The sequence below is a fragment of the Asparagus officinalis genome, chromosome 4 (assembly GCF_001876935.1).
Source record: "Asparagus officinalis chromosome 4, Aspof.V1, whole genome shotgun sequence".
NCBI classification, from domain to species: Eukaryota; Viridiplantae; Streptophyta; class Magnoliopsida; order Asparagales; family Asparagaceae; genus Asparagus; species Asparagus officinalis.
The window spans coordinates 19660537-19679959 of NC_033797.1; the positions used below are offsets into that span (position 1 = coordinate 19660537).

At 40.0% G+C, this 19423-nt stretch overlaps 2 protein-coding genes and 1 pseudogene across 3 annotated transcripts; all 3 read left to right on the plus strand.

The window, feature by feature from the left end:
• On the plus strand, positions 2930-5244 carry LOC109836849 ((+)-neomenthol dehydrogenase-like). 2 transcript variants are annotated; one of them, XM_020404880.1, is made up of 5 exons: positions 2930-3128; positions 3217-3529; positions 3730-3822; positions 3901-4089; positions 4683-5244. In XM_020404880.1, the coding sequence occupies exons 1-5, from the start codon at positions 3094-3096 to the stop codon at positions 5061-5063; spliced, it is 1011 nt and encodes a 336-aa protein (XP_020260469.1). In that variant the 5' UTR covers positions 2930-3093; the 3' UTR covers positions 5064-5244. The 2 variants fall into 2 exon arrangements, with proteins under 2 accessions (XP_020260469.1, XP_020260470.1); XM_020404881.1 differs by having other exon boundaries at positions 2932-3128; positions 3217-3460.
• Positions 10316-11153, plus strand: LOC109836850 (annotated as a pseudogene).
• Positions 12088-15977, plus strand: LOC109838297 (mitogen-activated protein kinase 9-like). Its single transcript, XM_020406750.1, has 5 exons — positions 12088-12236; positions 12444-12564; positions 12721-12780; positions 13754-13903; positions 15816-15977. The coding sequence occupies exons 1-5, from the start codon at positions 12088-12090 to the stop codon at positions 15975-15977; spliced, it is 642 nt and encodes a 213-aa protein (XP_020262339.1).

The following is a 19423-nucleotide window of genomic DNA, read 5'->3' on the forward strand; positions in this document are numbered from 1 at the left end:
ACTTTCTATTTGGGCACATGTGGTAAGAGCAACCCGAATTAAGTATCCACTTACCGGAGATATCTTCGTCACCCGCAACAACATAGCATTCTTTATCGCTCCCTTCCTCTGAAGAATAGCTCACTTCTTCCTTGCCTTCTCTCCTCTCAGTCTTGTTGTTGTTCTTCTTCCCACCTACTCTTTTGTTTGGACAGTCGACCTTGAAATGCCCAACTTCACCGCATTTGAAGCACGCCTTCCCGCAAGAGGTCTCGATTTAGATCTAGACTATCCTCACTTGCCTTTTCCTCGCTCATTGCTCCTTCCTTTAGCAAACAATCCCTGCGTTTGTTCTTTATTACCACCATTAGTTATGTCACTGGTTGCAATCTTCCGAAGGTTATCCGTTAGAAGCGTCGTTCTAGTCTCATCCACCGTCAAATTATCTCCCACAAGCATCAGTGTTTGCACCAGGTTCTCATAAGACTTCGGCAGAGATAGAAGTAGTAGAAGCACCTGATCCTCATCTTCTACAGTCACATCGATGTCCTTCAAATCCGATATTATCCTATCGAACTTATTGATGTATTCCCGGATTGATGAGCCCTCCTCCATCTTGCAAGTATACAATTTGAATTTTAAATAGACCTGGTTCGTTAGACTCTTTGTCATGAAGGTGCTTTCTAACTTTGACCACAAGCCCGCAGCCATTTCCTCTCCATCTACCAAGAAAGCTACATTCCTTTCAAGGCAAAGGATAATCGACGCCCGTGCTTCCAGATCCAGCTCCTCCCAATCCTCATCAGACATATCATTGTGCTTCTTCTCTTTTCCCACCAAAGCTTTGTGCAATTTCTGCGAAATCAACGTGTTCTTCATCTGCATCCTCTAATAGGAAAAATCATTCTTCCTATTGAATTTTTCAATCTCGTATTTTCCCACTTTAACTGTTTTACTTGTTGACGCCATTCTCCGCTTGTATTAATAAATCCGCTTCTCTCAAAAAATTACCGAACACCACCTAAAACCAGAAGCTACACCACTCTCAATCTGAATAACAGCTCTGATACCAATTGTTGGGCGCAGAGAGTCACGCCCACCGTCGCGGAAGCGATATGTCCTGAGAGATAGCCCTGGCTTTTGTTGTCACAAAAGCACAAGTCAACATCTATATTCTTGTTTCTCAAAGGAAACTAGAATAGATAGTGAAATTTTTGTTTCTCAAAGGAAACTAGAATAGAAAGTAAAATATTTTAACAAAGTAAAATATGCACTCTTCCTCTCATCAGTTCTAGGACTGAAATATCGAGGGAGCCTACAAGCAATAGCCAACACCCAGAAAACAATAAAGACACGAGATTTACGTGGTTCGGCAAAATTACCTACGTCCACGGGAGGGGTGAGGGGAGATTTCACTATGAGGAGAACACCGACGACTTGTACAATCCACAAGCTCATCTTAAAGAAAAAGATCTAATTTTTACCCAAAAAAAATTGACCTATCTTTTGTAAATCCCCCTTTTTCCCTCCTCAAAATCTCTCTTTAATTCTCTGCTCAGCCGCCAAAAAGAAAAAAAAACCCTCTGCCTTTTTTTTTCCCCCTGCGGCTTTTCCACACTGCAGCCGGCAAAAAATTCCCCCCACCCGAAAACCTAGGTAATACATGTGTATTTATAGTGAAATCACGTAAGTGTCTTGGGTGGGCTTGTTCCCTGCTCACGTAAATGTCTTGGGTGGGCTTTGGGCCCGCTGCACATGTCCACGTTCACAAGATTAAAGATCTTGTTAAGTGCCATGAACCTTGTTCAATTGCCTAAGCAACGTCTTCAAATGATGAGAGATGATGGATGGGAGTCTATGTTGAAAGAGTTTTTTATCATTTTGTACCAAACTTAATGTTTGAGGTGCTAATTATGGATGATGTTTATTTGCTAGAGGGGAGATCAGGACATTGTGTTAAGAAAAATACAAATGTACAGCTTATCTTTTTTTTTAATACCTTGATTTATATGCAAGTTCAAGAGCATATCAATCGTTCAATGAAACAAGCACCGAGCTACTTCTTTGCGCAGAATGCTTAGATCCAAGTGCCTAATTTCCACTTTTGGCTCTAGTGAAGAGTCTTCATAAGCAAAAGGAATAGGTGGCCTTGCAGAGAAATTGGTTAAGGCCAAAAGGGATGTTGTACGTGGTGTATTTGCTAAATAAGTTAATGTTGATATTTCTGATTACAAAGACTTCTGTGGAAAGCTCGTTCTTCGCAAGGAAAATTATAAAAAATAGTCCTCATAATCGAATGGGAGATCAAGGGATAAACGACAGCTTAGTAACTTCCACTAATGAGGATATATTTAGTTGTCTATCAAATGAGGCTATAAAAAAAAACAATTTTGAAAAATGAAGACATGTGGGGACCAAGTACAGTTGTACTTAGTTAAATATATCATTTGTATCTCAATATAAGAGAAATTTAATAATATCGTATTTTATATATTGCGACACCACTGTTATGAATTCCTGGTTTCGTCCATGACTATCATTGACATTATCATTACCATGACCATGATGTGCGAGTCTTGATCTTTTCCTAAAGTAAGGTACTTCTCCATAACACTACTAAATAAACAAAAAAGTAAGACCCACCCACTTCACTTAGTTGTCTTTTTTCCCGAGCTTTGCTACAGGGACCCAAAATATGGGACCAATAGGGGGGACAAGTGAGGTGTCCCCCTCCTATTGGATAATGAGTTGGCCATCATTAATGATGGCCAACTCATTATCCAATAGGAGGGGGACACCTCACTTGTCCCCCCTATTGGTCCCATATTTTGGGTCCTTAAAGAATTTTTCTTATTTGATATGGGTGATTAGATATGTAATAGAACTTTTCTTATTAGCCCCACAGGGAATAACAAAATACACCGTTCGCAAGGAAAGTGAACAAAATATCATAAACCTGGCAGCAAGAAACCTGCCTGCATCCAAGCAACAAGAAACCTGCCAGCATCCAAGCAAAAGCACCAGAACTCAATGAACCAGCTTTTCTCACTATATATATATATATAAGGAGAGCTAGCATCACAAGTTAGTGCACAGTCTAATTTCAATACAGAGATGGGAAAGCTCATCAGCAATGCATCCACAAAGAGGTATAATCCCTGTGCATCCCCCTTTTTTTTATATGTAAAGTCCACGAGAATTCAACTTCCCAACTTGTATTGTTCACTCATATTCCAGGACTGCAGTAGTGACTGGAGCCAATAAAGGAATTGGGTTTGAGGTTTGCAGGCAGCTGGCGTCCCATGGAATCACGGTGATATTAACGGCTAGAGATGAGGGGAAGGGTACCGAAGCTGTTGAGAAACTCAAAAACTCCGGAGTTTCTGATGTTTTGTTTCATCAGCTCGATGTCGCTGATCCCTCTAGTGTCTCTTCGTTGGCAAACTTTATAAAGACCGAATTTGGGAGGATTGATATTTTGGTAATTAAGGATGAAGAGATTTTATGTGACACGCCCACTTTACTCTTACGTGGACTAGTTTGCAGAAATGTTAGTGAACAACTAGTGCTAGCATTTTGTCAGTGGATTTTAGCCAACATTGAGTTGCTCTTGATGGGTCACACGGCTTACTCGCACTCGCGCCAATAGGCCCGTGGGCCTGAGGCGTAACATTTTAGTCCCTCCGTTCATATCAGAATCATTAGGTTTAATAATATCCATCAAGAAACCTAATCTTTGTCTTATTACAGGTCAATAACGCAGGAATTGGAGGGTTGTTAACTGATGATCAGACTTTAAATTCCTTTCTAAAAGATCAGACTGTAACTTCCTTTCTAAAAGAGGTAACATGACGACAGAGACGATGTTGTGTCTGTTCCGTTGATTCATGCTCATGCTATCTGTTTGTGGATCTAATGCAGCAGGAAAATGGATATGACAGATTAATGGAATTCTGGGTAGAGGCTCAAGAGAGCTATGAGAAGGTAGTAGGATGCCTGAATATAAATTATTATGGCATGAAGAGGGTAACTGAAGCACTGATCCCCCTTCTTCAGCTGTCACAATTACCAACAGTAGTAAACGTTTCGTCTCGCCTTGGACGGCTAAACGTAAGAAATCTGCCATACATTTTACTTTAATGTCACAAACAATCACAGGAACCTACATTTTCTGGCATCAGGAAAAACTTGAACTTGAATCACACAAATACGTACGCGCATTCAAATACTTCCTCTTGCCCTTGTAATTTCTTTTCCCCCTCATTTCCATTCAAAAATCAGAACCAGGTATCTCCTTATCCTCCAACTCCTTGTCATTTCCCCATGTTCGACTCAATGCTTCATAATATGTATTTTGTATTTATTGGTATTACACCTCTTCTCATATCATGTGTAACCATGAAAATTAAAACCCTAAAGGACGTCTAAGAAAGTGATAACTCTACAGTATTGTTAAAAGTTTTGAACAATTTGGAAACTCCCAACCTAATCATGAGGAAAATTTTCGCTACAAGGACAACTTCTTTTGATCTCCCTATTTCTTTGAGGATAATCATACTTCACATATTGTTGTTCAACTGAAAAGTCATGCTTCACATAATTCAACCTTTCAAATATCATGTTTCTTACACCTTTTATCTATATATGCACTTTTCCTTCTAATTGACATTCATCGAAGTGAAAGACAATGATTTTTTGCTCAGGTCATTCCCAGCGAGAGCATAAGAGAAGCACTGGGAGTTGTTGATGAGAAGACAGAAGTGAGATTGGATGAAGTAATTCAATCGTATCTATATGATTTGAAGGAAGGAAAGCTCAAAGAAAATGGATGGCCAACTTGTTCAGCCACTTACAAGCTGTCTAAAGTAGCCGTGACCACCTACACAAGGATGCTTGCCATGAAATATCCATCAATGCGCATCAACTGTGTGTCTCCTGGTGTTGTCAAGACAGATATGAACTATGATATAGGGACGTTGACAGCCGAAGAAGGTGCTAAAGGCCCTGTGATGTTAGCTTTACTTCCCGATGGTAGCCCTTCGGGTCTTTTTTATGATCAAACAGAGGTATCTTCGTTCGAGTAACAAGTATTCCATATCATAGGAAAACAAAGTTCTGAGGTATCGGTATTAATAAGAAGTTGTTGCTTAGGTTGGCTTGTTAATTTGGTACCGAGAACATGAAAAAACTCCTTGTACCTTGTTTCTTTGAACATGTATAAGACTGTTCCAGAATAAATATATACCAATAATTGTTGGGATCCAACTCGATCTGCTAAATAACAGGAAAAATGATTTCACCAGTGAATGATGGAGCTCATACAAACTAAGAAGGTTTGTATTTAACTTGTAAGAACTAGTTTTTGAGTACTATGCTACCTTTCCATTATTCTTACTGCTATTTGTAAAGATCTTTATGTCCGATGTGATGACTTTCTTTGATAAGTTTGTGCACGTTCCCCTTGAGTCCTGCTGCCATCCTTGCCCAATAACTATCCCAGAGAAAATTGGCCACAGATCATGGAGAGTTAAATAGTTTTGCTTCAGTACACCTAATTAGTGAATGATATTAGTTGACAAGATCTCTAAAATTAGTAATTTGGATAATTTCTAGCAGTATTGGAGGCAAATAGAGGAGGTAATGCATTTGTGATGAACAGTAATGTGACAATTGACCATTTAGTTATTTTATGATGGAGCAACTTTAACCTACATAAACTGCAATACAGGGATTTGACTGCTGCTAAATGGCCTGTCATGTTATCTTTGCTTCCCCATGGTGGTCCTTTTGATCTTCCTATGAGTACACAGAGGTAGTTCATAGTAGTTTATGAATCCATGCCACACAGAGAAAATAAGACCATATGAGATAAATAAATAAGAAGCAACACACTGTGATGTATACGCGAAATTGGTTTTTGTTGGACATATTTGGAGGGAGTTCAATCATGTTGATCCCATCTCGCTACACACTTTTCCTCTTGAATTGTTATTTATGTTGTGTTACATGAAGAAAAATTGCATATTATGATGTAAGTTATGGTTTTGCAAACTTTGCACTGGGGAGAAATTCCTTGAGTCTTGCAACATGTTTATCAGTTACTTACTTAAATTACACTTGATTATGACAATTACAAAAATGTTTCAAAAATGATGCTCATAAATGTTGAGGGTTCATTATGCAAGATGAGAAGGATATTGGCTTAGGTGATGAAATACAGTTGAAAGTAATCAAATTGTAAGCCTAAAATGATGTGACGATTAGTTCTGGGCATAAAGATCATCTAGTGCAATTTGGAACTTATAGGGAATAACAAATACGCCGCTTGCAAGGATAGTGAATAAAATATCTGTAACCTGCCTGCATCTAAGGAAAAGCACTGGAACTAAATGGCAAAACATTTTAAGTATGGACCTAAAGATTTGCACTTACCGCCTGTTTCTCTCAGACCCCATTTTATGAAGAAACCGCGAATGATTTGGTGAAGAACAGGTTTTGAAGACTGCAGGAGTCACATTTGGAGCTTCACGGTCGACCGCGGCGCAAGGCCGGTCGACTGCGAACGTGCACAGACTCTGGGAGGAGTCTGGCTTTGGCACGGTCGACCGCCGCGGTCGACCGTGAGACCCTGTAGGCGAATATTGGGCTCTGTCGTTTGTCACGGTCGACTGCCGTGGTCGACCGCCAGACCATGTAGGAGTTTTCCAGGCTTTGTCGTTTGTCGCGGTCGACCGTGGCGGTCGACCGCGTATCGGCTCTTCTTCTCTATTAGTAAAAACCCCATCCCCTTCTTGCCCCGTGGATGTAGACAATTGCCGAACCACGTTAAAATTGGTGTTTTGTTTGTGCATTGACATTGGTTGGTTTTTTGGCCCTATTTGATCGGCGTTTGGTTTGGTTCCTCGACACGGTTTTCAACAACAATTGGGGTGCTTTCTCCCAACAATTGGTATCAGAGTTCGGGCTACGCTTGGGCTATTTGGAGGAGTAAATCGATTTGGGAAGCTCGTCTAGGGTTTCAGTTGGTGAGAAAGGTGTGATCTTTTTGGTAAAGCTTCTTTCTTTTCTCAGTTTCGGATCTATTCTTCGTTTGTTTCCGCATTGGTTGTTGGTGTGTTGAGGATTATGGCCGAGAAAGAGGAAGTTGAGGGTAGTTCTTCAGGTGTGAAGACTGTCCAAAGTTTGAGTATCCACTCGATAAAGATTGACGTGGAGAAGTTCAATTGCACTAATAATTTTGGACTTTGGCGATGCGAAGTCTTGGATGCGCTCAATGCGCAGAATTTGGAAGATACGTTAGAGTTGGACGGAAAACCGGACGACATTGATGAGAAGGTTTGGAAAAAGATGAATCGGACAGCGTGTGGTGTGATTAGGTCTTGTCTCACTGAAGATCTAAAATATGATGTGATGAATGAGACTTCTGCGAAGAAGATTTGGGAGATCCTAGAGAGCAAGTACTTCACAAAGAGCGTTAAAAACCGCTTGCATTTGAAAAGGAGGCTTTATCGCTTCCAATTAAAAAAGGGGACATCCATTAGTGATCACATGAACCACTATACGAAGCTTCTTGCAGATTTGGCGAATATAGATATCATTGTTAAAGATGAGGACAAGACGTTGCTATTATTAAGTTCCTTGCCCGACGAGGAATATGAGACGTTTGTTCTTACTCTTATTAATAGGAAGGCATCTCTTTCATATAGTGAGGTTACCGTTGCATTAGTGAATTACCAACTCAGGAAGAAGGATAAGGAGATTTCTATTGAGCCGGTAGCGGGGGCATTGATTGCAAGAGCAAAGGGTCCAAACCGAGGTAGAATGTCACATTCTAGAGGAGCACATCTTGGAATTCGTAGGAATCAGTGTGCTTTTTGCAAAGAAGATAGATATTGGAAATCTGAATGCCCAAAATTAAATGATCAAGCTGGGAAGAATAAGGGGAAAGTTATTCAGGCTTCAGAGGTGAATGTTGTCAAGGCTAGTGGTAACGATTCAGATTCAGATTCTTCGAGCTACTCATTATCTGCACTGCCGTCAGTTTGTGTTGCCTACTCTACAGAGTGGATGTTGAATTCAGGCGCTACATATCATATTTGCCCTAGGAGGGATTGGTTCTCCAGCTTTCAGGAGTTGGAAAGAGGGGATTTCGTGCTCATGGGGAATGATCACAAATGCTCTATTGGCTCGATTCCATCCACCCTCCAACATATTGTTTGTCTACAATAAATAATAAAATACAAATACTAGAAAAATAATATTAGTCGTAAATTATTTGTTAAACATCATCAAAATAAGAAGGTCAACAGGTGACATTCGGGTCCATGATTGTGATGAAGGGCGTCAGAAAGAGTAACTTATACTATTTGCTTGGGAGCACGGTGATTGATAGAGCTCTGACGACTTCATTGGATTTGGCTAGATTGTGGCGTTGTTTGGTGCTGGGGTATTTGATTGGTGATGCCGTGCATAGCTTGTTGAGGAGTGCTTTGACCTGCAGATGGCAGTCCTTTGAGCACATTGGGATGAGGAAGACCGAGGTGGAGTTTGGCACTTCTATCCATCGAGCGAGGGGTCTTTTAGGAGGTGTTCAGTTAGGCATTTGGGGGCCTTCCAAGGAGGCATCATTGGGAGGTAATCGTTTTGTAGTTTTCGCAGTTAGTGATTGTTCTAGGCATTATTGGATCGCGACCAATTCCCGTTGGTGTAAAGTCCTAGAAGTCAACAACAATTGAAAGAAGTGTATTGGCAGAAAGGTAACTCGTTGTTCTAGCTTTGGTAGGGGTCCTTTCTTGCGTTTGTGCCGAGCTCACGGTAATAGGAGACTTGGTGTGGAGATTTTAGGGCGACGAGATGAGATGAAAGTTTCGATGGGTCGTTCCTTTCTAGAGGAGGATCGGCGTTGGTTGTCGAGCATTGGTTCTGGAGCTTCGACATATTTGGGTCATCTTAGTCATAGGTCGCCGACTGCTGCATTAGGAGTTATTGGATCTGGTAGAGCTGTTTCAGATTTTGGTCGGCGTCGGATATTTGGTTACCCAACATTTGGTCACATCGAGGATGTGAGATTTGATCCGATTGCGCGTTTGGGATTCGGAAAGTATCGACGTAATTTCATAGAGTCATTCGGTCTGAATGCTACATGAAGAACATAAGCCAGATGACGGAACGGGGAGACCTAGGATGTAGAAGATCATACATGAGTGATTCGGCAGATTTGGATTCCTATATATCCACTCATGTGATACTTCATCATACGATTCATATAAGATCCATCTGTCTAGATATCATCATATACATCTAGAAAGCCGTATGCTTTGGAAGAAGCTTGTACAGTTTGGGAAGGGGTTTTTATTGATAAAAAAGAAGAATCTACTTCAACCGATATGCCCTTAGGCACGGCCATACATAACATAGAAATCACACTTGGAAAGGGTGGACAATTAGCTAGAGCAGCAGGCGCCGTAGCGAAACTGATTGCAAAAGAGGGGAAATCGGCCACATTAAGATTACCTTCTGGGGAGGTCCGTTTGATATCCAAAAACTGCTTAGCAACAGTCGGACAAGTGGGTAATGTTGGGGTGAACCAAAAAAGTTTGGGTAGAGCCGGATCGAAGTGTTGGCTAGGTAAAGTCATAAGCGTCTATACCATAAAAATCGATTTTCGACGGAATGAAAAAGACATATCTGGGAGAATCGTGACCCTGTAGGAGATTTTTGGGCTCTGTCGTTTGTCGCGGTCGACCGCCAGACCCTGTAACGCATTTACAGGCTCTGTCGTTGGGCGCGGTCGACCGTGGCGGTCGACCGCGTATCGGGTCAGGCCCATGTTTGGTTTCCTGTTCTTATTGAGTTTTGGTGTTTGTATAAATACCAATATACGTTTCTAGGGTTTTATAGGCAAGAGTTTGGGATATTTGGAGCACAGAAAAGAGGTATTTTCTGAGCTATTTGTTTAGCGTTTTATTTGGAGAGATTGAGAGGTTTGTTTGTGAGATTAGATTGTTCCTTCGAGTGATTTGTAATCTCAAGTTGTACTCTTCTTCTCTATTAGTGAAAACATCATCCCCTTCTTGCCCCGTGGATGTAGACAATTGCCGAACCACGTTAAAATTGGTGTTTTGTTTGTGCATTGACATTGGTTGGTTTTTTGGTCCTATTTGATCGGTGTTTGGTTTGGTTCCTCGACACGGTTTTCAACAACAATTGGGGTGCTTTCTCCCAACATTTTAAATATCAGCCCAATCAAGCAAGGGGCATTAGTCAATGTATTCTTCTTTTTGATGAACTAAAATATGTCACTAGACATCAGGACAAATAACATCACAAGTTAGTTCATAGCCTAATTTCAATACAGAAACCGCTTGAATTAGAATATGGAAGCTCCCATCAGCAATGCATCCACAAAGAGGTATGATGACTGTTTATCACAAGTTTTTCTACATACAAGTTTGCAAAGATTATGTTCCCAACTTCTATTGCTCACTCATATTCCAGGATTGCAGTAGTCACTGGAGCCAATAAAGGAATTGGGCTTGAGATTTGCAAGCAGCTAGCGTCCCATGGAATCATGGTGATATTAACAGCTAGAGATGAGGGCCGGGAGGGGCACCACAGCTATTGAGAAACTCAAAACTCTGGAATTTCTGATATTTTGTCTCATCAGCTAGATGTAGCTGACTCTTCTAGTGTTTCTTCACTGGCAAATTTTATCGAGACCGAATATGGGAAGCTCGACATCTTGGTAAAGTTGAAGAGATTTTTATCCTTCATTTCACATCAGAATCATATTTTATTGACTTAATTTCGGTCTTTATCTAACAGGTAAATACTGCAGGAATTGTAGACTTTACCTTCTTCTAAAGAAGAGGTAACTTGCAACTAATATCAGAATAATTTGGAACTCATTAAAATGATGATGATGATGTTATTAGAAAAGTTTTGGCTGTTCTGGACTCATGATTATCTAATTTTTATGGGTCTAATGAATCAGGAAAATGGATTTGACATATTCAAGAAGTTATTAGAAGTGGCACAAGAGACTTATGAGAAGGCAGAAGAATGCTTGACTATAAACTGTTATGTCATGAAGAGAGTAATTGAAGCATTGATCCCTCTTCTCCAGCTAGGAAAATCACCAAGAATAGTGAATATTTCCTCTATCTACGGACAGCTAAGGGTAATCCACCATAGAGTTTTTTTTTTCTTTAACGTGGAATAATTTTTGGAAAGCTGCACCTCTAGCATCAGGAAACTTGAAATTATGCCATATATTTAATTACTAAACCTGACGATTGTGCAAACTCTTTATATCTAACGTTCTTTGTAATAACTACTTCATCTTCTCTCAAAAGAAAAGGGGGAAAAAAGAAATATTCACTAGTAGAAAATCATGTATTGTAGACGGAATATTCTAGACGGAATTTTTTCTGTCTAGAATGTATTAAACTAGACGGAAAAATTCCGTCTAGAATATTCCGTCTAGAATATAGCATTCTAGACGGAATTTCCGTCTAGAATACTATTCTAGACGGATTTTATTAATTATTTTTTAATTTTTTATGGTTCCCTTTATCCCAGACGGAAATTTCCGTCTAGGATAGTTTCCTGGACGGAAAAAATTAAATTTTTTTTTTTCCATTTTCGCGGTTTCACTTTTGGAAATCCCGCGTTTCCAAAAATCAGCCCCTTTCTTATTTACGAAAAAAATCCCTTAAAATATTCATCCCCTCTTTCAAATTCCCAGCTAAAAAAATCTCACCCCAACCCTAAAAATAGGACCCCCACCCCCGACGTCCCTGCCGCCGCCGCCGTTTCCTCCTCCGACGGCTGTCAGAAGATCAAATCAAATCTTAGAAGCGAAGGTTTTGATCCGATCGAGGCTAAGAGGCGCTGAAACTCTGGAAGAGAAGGTTTTGATCCTTGATTCTGAAGCTAGGGTTAGGGATTTCTTGGGATCGAGGAAGGGATGAGTTTCTAGGGATTTGGGGAAGCTGGAGAGGTCGGAGGTTGTTTGATCAAGTGTTTGATTGCCGCCGGCCAGGTGCACGTGCTTGATGCGGTGGCGGAGCACGGGGGCTAACTGAGGGCGGCGTGCTGAAGAGGGCGATGCGGGTTTTGGGGGATATGGTGGAGGGCTGGAGCTTGGATGGGGAGCAAGCTCGGCGAGAGAGCGGAGGGGATGAGGAAATGAGGAACCTTTTGAAGACCTTGGGGGAGGTTGAGCAGTTCTATGATTGCATTGGTGGAATCATTGGGTGAGTCTCTTTAACTGTAATTTCTTTCTTTGCTAGGTATTATTGCTTTGTCACTGCACATGGCTATACTTCATACTTGATCAATCTTCATACTTGATCAATCTTCTGTTTTCCTGGAGAATTCAACATTAATGTAATGGAGTTTCTTGTTTTGGAGTCCTAGAAGTTAGGGACTTGAATGCTAGGTCAATAAATTTCAACTAATGTATTCCATCGAGACTTGAAACCCAAGAATATACTTGCCAATACAGACTGCAAGTTGAAAATCTGTGACCTTGGACTTGCTCGTGTTTCATTCAATGATACCCCATCAGCTATTTTTTGGACTGTATGTGACTCTTCCTGTCAGTTGTGTTATTGGGCTGTTAATTTGTTAAAGTGTTTTTCAGTGTTTGTTATGTTTAACGGATATAAGTGATCTGGGATTTTCATGTTTCTTTCTTTGGTTATATTGTTGGTTCATGTGCTACACCTTCTTTTTTAGGATTATGTTGCAACTCGGTGGTATCGGGCTCCTGAACTATGTGGTTCATTTTTCTCTAAGGTGAGAACTAATTCAACTTTGTGTATACATAACATTTTTTGTACAAATAAAGGTGTTGCTAAGAGGGGCATAGATTTTCTCTAAGTTTAGACTATCCTACCTTATATGCACGTGATTAATTTTCTTCGGTTTAAGTCCATCAATCCAATTTAATATATGAAAACATTACTTCCATACTTTTACACAAACCTTTGTCACATCAACGGATAGCGGTATCATACATGCTCTTGTGGAGTTTTCTCGACTGAAATAACTTTGAACCAAGGTTCTTGCATTGCCTGTGATAGCTCAAAAACAATTCTCAGATGACATAGGTCCTTATCAGGAAAATAACCCTACTTATAATTTGTTTGATCATGAATTTTTTGCTACAAGAGCAAATGTGGCTCCATATCGTCCTAATAAAATATTCCAGATTTAAGAAAGCTCTCATGAAATAAGAAGCGAAAAATACTGAAAGTGTGTATTCATATTTGGGTGGCCATATCTAAATTGCAATGCCATTTATTCTACTCTAGCTGCGAGAATAAATAATTATTACACTTGGGTACTGCTTGGCATATGTTTTAAGGAAGAGGGATCAAGTAGAGTCTTTAAATTAAGACTGGTTATGTTAACTCCTGTGTTATTATTATGTTTCTCAAATTAAGACCTGTTTACCCACTTTGTGTAAATTTTGCATATTTGGCCAGTTAAGGAGTAAGCCTCCATCCCTCACTTATAATTTCTTAGTTTATCCTATTTTTAAGTTGTGCTGCACTTGTTTTATATCATTCACATTTCTCGCATGTATCTATAACTTCATTCACTATTGACGAAATGAATTTATCTCGTCCAATTAATGTCCTTTTATCTTTGTTAACCAAGTGATAAAGATACTTTCAGCTTCCAGCCAGGAACCAACACCTTCAGAATACGGCTATAAAACTGCTGCAATATGCTAAGCTTGATTTTTGTTATATTTGGTTTGCAGTATACTCCTGCAATTGATATTTGGAGCATAGGATGTATATTTGCAGAGGTATTAACGGGGAAACCATTGTTTCCTGGGAAAAATGTCGTGCATCAGTTGGATCTCATGACCGATCTACTTGGAACCCCTTCACCTGACTCCATTGCAAGGGTTGGTCTAATATTCCCTATTTTCATTCTATGTTCATCATAATTATAATTTGCTTTTATCTGCTATCTTTACTTTCTGAGTAATCTTAATTATCTCAGTAATCATATTCTTACTGAGACATACCTGGAGTACTGGATAAAGCACTAGATAGATCAGAGTCTTAGCTACCAGATGTACACCATAATGTACACCATAATATATGTTAGAAGTCTTTATTGTTATGAAACTCAATTTTATATCATCTCTTGATAATTTATTGTGTATGCTTGTATGTGAGATTACAATCATCATGTCTGGTGGTCTATATCCCCTTTTCCCCTTAGTTTTTGTACTTATCCATGGCTTATATTGGTGTCTATGCAATACGGGTATTTATACAAAATTGGTGCATAATGTATTAAGGACTAAAACAAGTTCTGTTTTGCTCCATTTTAGAATAACGTATTTTGTTGTGATAAAAGAGAATATTACCAAAAGCGTATCAGAAGTAGGAACTTGTACAAGTATTATAGGTGGGAGAATTAGCAGACAGGTAGAGGCTGAAAATAAATACTTCTACTGTACTAGGGAATCATGTACAGATTGAGGAACTTGTGGGTGATAAGTATTTTAGGTGGGAAATTTAGCAGACAAGTTGAATAAATACTTACTGAATTCTTCTTTTGCTCACTTATAGTGGCCAATTTGACAGGTCGAGACAAGTTGAATAAATACAGATGGTTCAGAATTAAATTCAATGACAAACGAGCGTCGACAGGTTTCATATTGTTATCTTACATTTTCTTGAAGTTAAGATACATGTATGTTGAAAACTGTATATTACAGGATGTGCCATTCTTGTATCTTATATGATATCTTACCTTTGGGACTAATTCATACTTATATTCATTGCTCTATTGTCTCAGCATGGAGGATAAGCTGTCTACATTACAGGATGAAAACCACATATTGAGACAAAATACAATAAGCACCTCACCTCCAGCAAACAATCTTTGTGTGGTCCCAACATTTTTCTCTGAGGTTTATTATTTTCTTTCTTATACTTACATTATTTCCCTAAGTTTTGTTGGTGTTGTTTTAGCTATATTTTCCCGTTTCCATAGGTACATATTATTTTACCATTTTGTATAGGCAGACTTGTGACACTCAGGATGATGAGGAAGAAGGTGAAGAAGAGAGCTTAAGTAAATATATGGGGAAGGAGTTGAAGAAACTTCTGCAGTGTCATAGCCATTGTAAATAATTTATGTAAAAGTTTGTAAACAATCTATGTATCTCTCTACTATTTTGATGAATGTATTATTTGAATATAATTGGATTTGATATTGGTTTGATATTGGAATTAATTAGATTGTGTTGGATATGAATATAATTTTTTGTTGTTCAATATTGTGTACATACACTCAAAGTAGATTCTGCAAAAAAAAAAAAAAAAAAACTATAGCATAGTATCCTAGACGGAAATTCCGTCTAGGATGCTTAAATTCCGTCTAGAATACTTTTTTAAAAATTAAAAAAATAAAAAAATTTAAAAAATCAAATTCCGTCTAGAATGAGATTTCTAGACGGAAATTTCCGTCTAGAATACTTATTCTAGACGGATTTTTTTTCCGTCTAGGATAAATTATTCTAGACGGAAATTCCGTCTAGAATAATCCGTCTAGGATGTATTCTAGACGGTTTTGAATTCCGTCTAGAATATTCCGTCTAGGATGTATTCTAGACGGAATTTCCGTCTAGAATAATACATACTAGACGGAAATAAACTAGACACGGAATTCCGTCTAGAATACGCATCCTAGACGGAATTCTGGGTATCCTAGACGGAATTTTCCGTCTAGGATGCCTCATTTTTTAGCAGTGATTTGTGGAGGTTTCCTATAAACTGGGCTCAATCATGGGGTCTAAAAAGATTATGAGATTGAGGCAGTTTGCTAGTGCTCTGGTTGCTAGGAATGGACATGACATTAGATGGATAGGTCCTGCATTTTCTTTTTCTGTAAATGCTGCATGCAAAGTTCATATTCCTATTCCCCTAAAGCTGAATGGTGGAATTTGGTGTGGAGGGAGTTAAATCGCCCGAAACACTCCATGATTATGTGGCTTGCTTGTCGAGTAAAAATCGCAAGCAAGGATGGTTCTCAGGAGGAGAGGGATTGATATTTGTGTTACTTGTCCTTTTTATGATAGCAGTGACGAAACAAGGGATCATCTTTTTTTTTGGTTGTTTTATTAGCAATTTTCTTTGGATGAGGGTATGTGAGCCTCGCTAGCAGCTACATTTTATAATATATTGTGTGCTAGAAACGAAGTTGATTTTTACGGGGAAAAGACCTAATGTGGAAGCTTTGTTTCGGAGGATTTAATATTTTCTGAAGATACAGCTCTGTAAGGTCGACAAGACGAAGGACTCATTGTGCATTAGAGAGGGGAGTAGGTTCTTTTTTCCCTCTTTGTTATTTCTTCAAATTGCGTATAGGTAGTGTTCATTCTGTTATTGCATCAGGAACAAAGAGGTGATGTTTTCCCTCTTCGCAGAGTTCAGTTTTATCTTTGGAGAGGAATGAGTATAGAAGATGAGAGTCTGTACTCATATGATTCAATTTGGTTATGAATAATAACTAGCTTTCTATCAACAACAAAAATATTTCAAATTTATTAGTTCTAGACATCTTTCTAGAATTAAAGTAAACAATAGTGGAGTATCTTTCAGTTGAAATCCTTTAAAGTAAGCTAATAATAGACAATATGTTAAAATACAATAATGCCAAAAATAAGAATTCCAAAAGCAGATATGGCCATTAGAATGTTTCAAACAACGGAAATTAAAACCCTGAAAAGATGTCAAAGCAAACTACAAGTCTACAGCATAGTGACATTTTGGAAATTTTAGATAAACTCTACTTTATCAAGACAAGAAATTTTACATGGGCAATTTTTTCATTCCTATTTCTGTTAGGTTGAAGGTGGATACCAACCTCCGACGGCGGAGGAGCTCCGACGAGCTCCAGGATGGCGTAGGCGGGCTCGAGCAGTTGAGCTCGAAAGTGGAGAACGCGACCCTCGATTGGCGAACGTGACCCTCGATTGGCGAACACGACCCTCGGCGTTGAGCGGCTCGACCCCCGCGTTTGAAACTCCGACGCTCGCGTCACGGCATCCCACCCTCGCGTCCGAGCAACCGCTGGCGACAGGCTGTCGCCAGCCTGTCAATTGGGTTGCTCCTTCTCCCCGACTTTTCTCTGGCGGCGGTGGAAAACCCCCAAAACGCAGCAGCGTTCTTTCTCCTAAAATCGCAGCAGCGATTTTCCATTTAATCCCAGCTTTTCAACAGTGTTTTTGAAAGGGGATTTAAGAAGAGAGAGAAAAGAGAAGAAGGGATTTTATTGTGGGTATTAACATTGTAGCTACAGTGTTCATTTGAGGAATCTCAGTTTAGAGATTTGCTCTTGATTTGTAATTTCTTGTTAGATTAAATAAGAAATTGACTGTGTGGCTCCCGAGGACGTAAGCAGTTGCCGAACCTCGTAAATCTTGTGTACTGTTCTCTATTCTGCGTTTCTGTTGTATTAGGGATTTCAGCGTTAGATTCCCAACAACTGGTATCAGAGCGTGAAACGATCTAGAAAAAGTCAGATTCAAGTGGGAGACATGGCCGCAGATGAGGGAAAGGTGAGATTAGAGAAGTTTGATGGATCAGATTTTGGATTCTGGAAAATGTAGATAGAGGATTATCTGTATCAGAAAAATTTGTATCAACCTCTCTCGGGGAAGAAGCCGGAGGGTATGAAGGAAGAAGATTGGAATCTTCTGGACAGAAAAGCCCTCAGAGTTATCAGATTGACATTAACTCGCAATGTTGCGTTCAACATAGCGAAGGAGAAGACCACGACGGGTCTTATGGCAGCACTCTCAAATATGTATGAGAAGCCATCAGCCTCAAATAAAGTCCATTTGATGAGGCGGTTGTTCAATCTGCGAATGGCGGAACGTGCATCGGTAGCACATCATCTAAATGAACTCAATACAGTCACGACCCAATTGAGTTCAGTTGACATTGAGTTTGATGAGGAAGTTCAGGCGTTGATACTTTTGTCTTCCCTGCCAGAGAGTTGGAACGCTACAGTCACGGCAGTGAGTAGCTCATCGGGAAAGAAAAGGTTGAAGTTCGACGACGTTCGTGATTTGGTTCTCAGTGAGGAGATCCGACGGAGAGAGACGGGTAGAGCTACAACCTCTTCAGTATTGCATACAGAGTCAAGAGGTAGAAGTTCAACCAGAGGAAATGGATCAGATAAAAGGAGATCCAAATCCAGAAATCCCAATAGTTCGAAGGCTATCGAGTGTTGGAAGTGTGGAAAAACCGGGCACTATAAGAATCAGTGCAGGAGTGCACGGGAGTAGTGGGAGGCAAATGCTGATGTGAACGTTGCCTCCACCTCAGGAGGAGATGATGCGCTGATATGCTCTTTGGAGAGCAAGGAGGAGTCTTGGGTGTTGGACTCGGGAGCATCATTCCATGCTACTTCTCAGAAAGAATTCATCGAGAAGTATATCCCCGGAAACCTTGGAAATGTATATCTTGGTGACAATCAAGCATGTGCCATTATTGGCAAATGTGTAGTGAAGATTAAGCTGAATGGGTCAGTATGGGAGCTGAAGGATGTCAGGTATATTCCCGACCTGAAAAGGAATTTAATCTCAGTAAGCCAGCTGGCTAGTGAAGGCTACACGTTGACTTTCCATGGCGATGACTGGAGGATTTCGAAGGGCGTAATAACGATTGCCAGAGGCAGGAAGACTGGTACCCTGTATATAACAGCGGGTGCACGTTGTTCAATCTCAGTTGCGGTAGGCAATGAGACTTCAAAGCTGTGGCACCAGAGACTCGGTCATATGAGTGAAAAGGGGATGAAGGTTATGCACACAAAGAGAAAACTCCCAGGTTTACAATCAGTAGAGATTGATATGTGCGAAGAATGCATACTTGGAAAGCAGAAGAGAGTTAGCTTTCAGACAAGTAGCAGACCCCTCAGGAAGCAGAAGCTAGAGCTTGTTCACTCAGATGTTTGGGGACCAACAACCACCGCGTCGATTGGTGGGAAACACTACTTCGTGACTTTTATTGATGATCACTCTCGGAAAGTATGGGTCTACTTTCTGAAGAAAAAGTCAGAAGTGTTTGAGGCTTTCAGAAGATGGAAAGCCATGGTCGAGAATGAGACCGGTTTGAGGGTAAAGAAACTCAGAACAGACAATGGTGGTGAGTATGAAGACACCAGATTCAAGAAGTTCTGCTATGAGCACGGTATCAGAATGGAGAGGACCGTGCCCGGCACGCCTCAGCATAATGGTGTGGCTGAGCGCATGAATAGAACGTTGACAGAAAGAGCCAGAAGCATTCATACGCAGTCAGGCCTACCGAAACAGTTCTGGACAGAAGCAGTCAACACAGCAGCTTACTTGATCAACCGAGGTCCATCGGTTCCATTGGAGCACAGAATACCAGAAGAGGTATGG

What these genes read in the sequence shown, in the direction of transcription:
- LOC109836849 (XM_020404880.1), top strand. Translation starts at nt 3,094, where the DNA reads ATGGGAAAGCTCATCAGCAATGCATCCACAAAGAG. An exon ending in GTGGACTAGTTTGCAGAAAT is followed by an intron (nt 3,530 to 3,729) that starts GTTAGTGAACAA and finishes GTCTTATTACAG; the next exon opens with GTCAATAACGCAGGAATTGG. An exon ending in CTCGCCTTGGACGGCTAAAC is followed by an intron (nt 4,090 to 4,682) that starts GTAAGAAATCTG and finishes TTTTTTGCTCAG; the next exon opens with GTCATTCCCAGCGAGAGCAT.
- LOC109838297 (XM_020406750.1), top strand. Translation starts at nt 12,088, where the DNA reads ATGCGGGTTTTGGGGGATATGGTGGAGGGCTGGAGCTTGGATGGGGAG. An exon ending in CATCAGCTATTTTTTGGACT is followed by an intron (nt 12,565 to 12,720) that starts GTATGTGACTCT and finishes CTTCTTTTTTAG; the next exon opens with GATTATGTTGCAACTCGGTG. An exon ending in CACCTGACTCCATTGCAAGG is followed by an intron (nt 13,904 to 15,815) that starts GTTGGTCTAATA and finishes GGGTCTAAAAAG; the next exon opens with ATTATGAGATTGAGGCAGTT.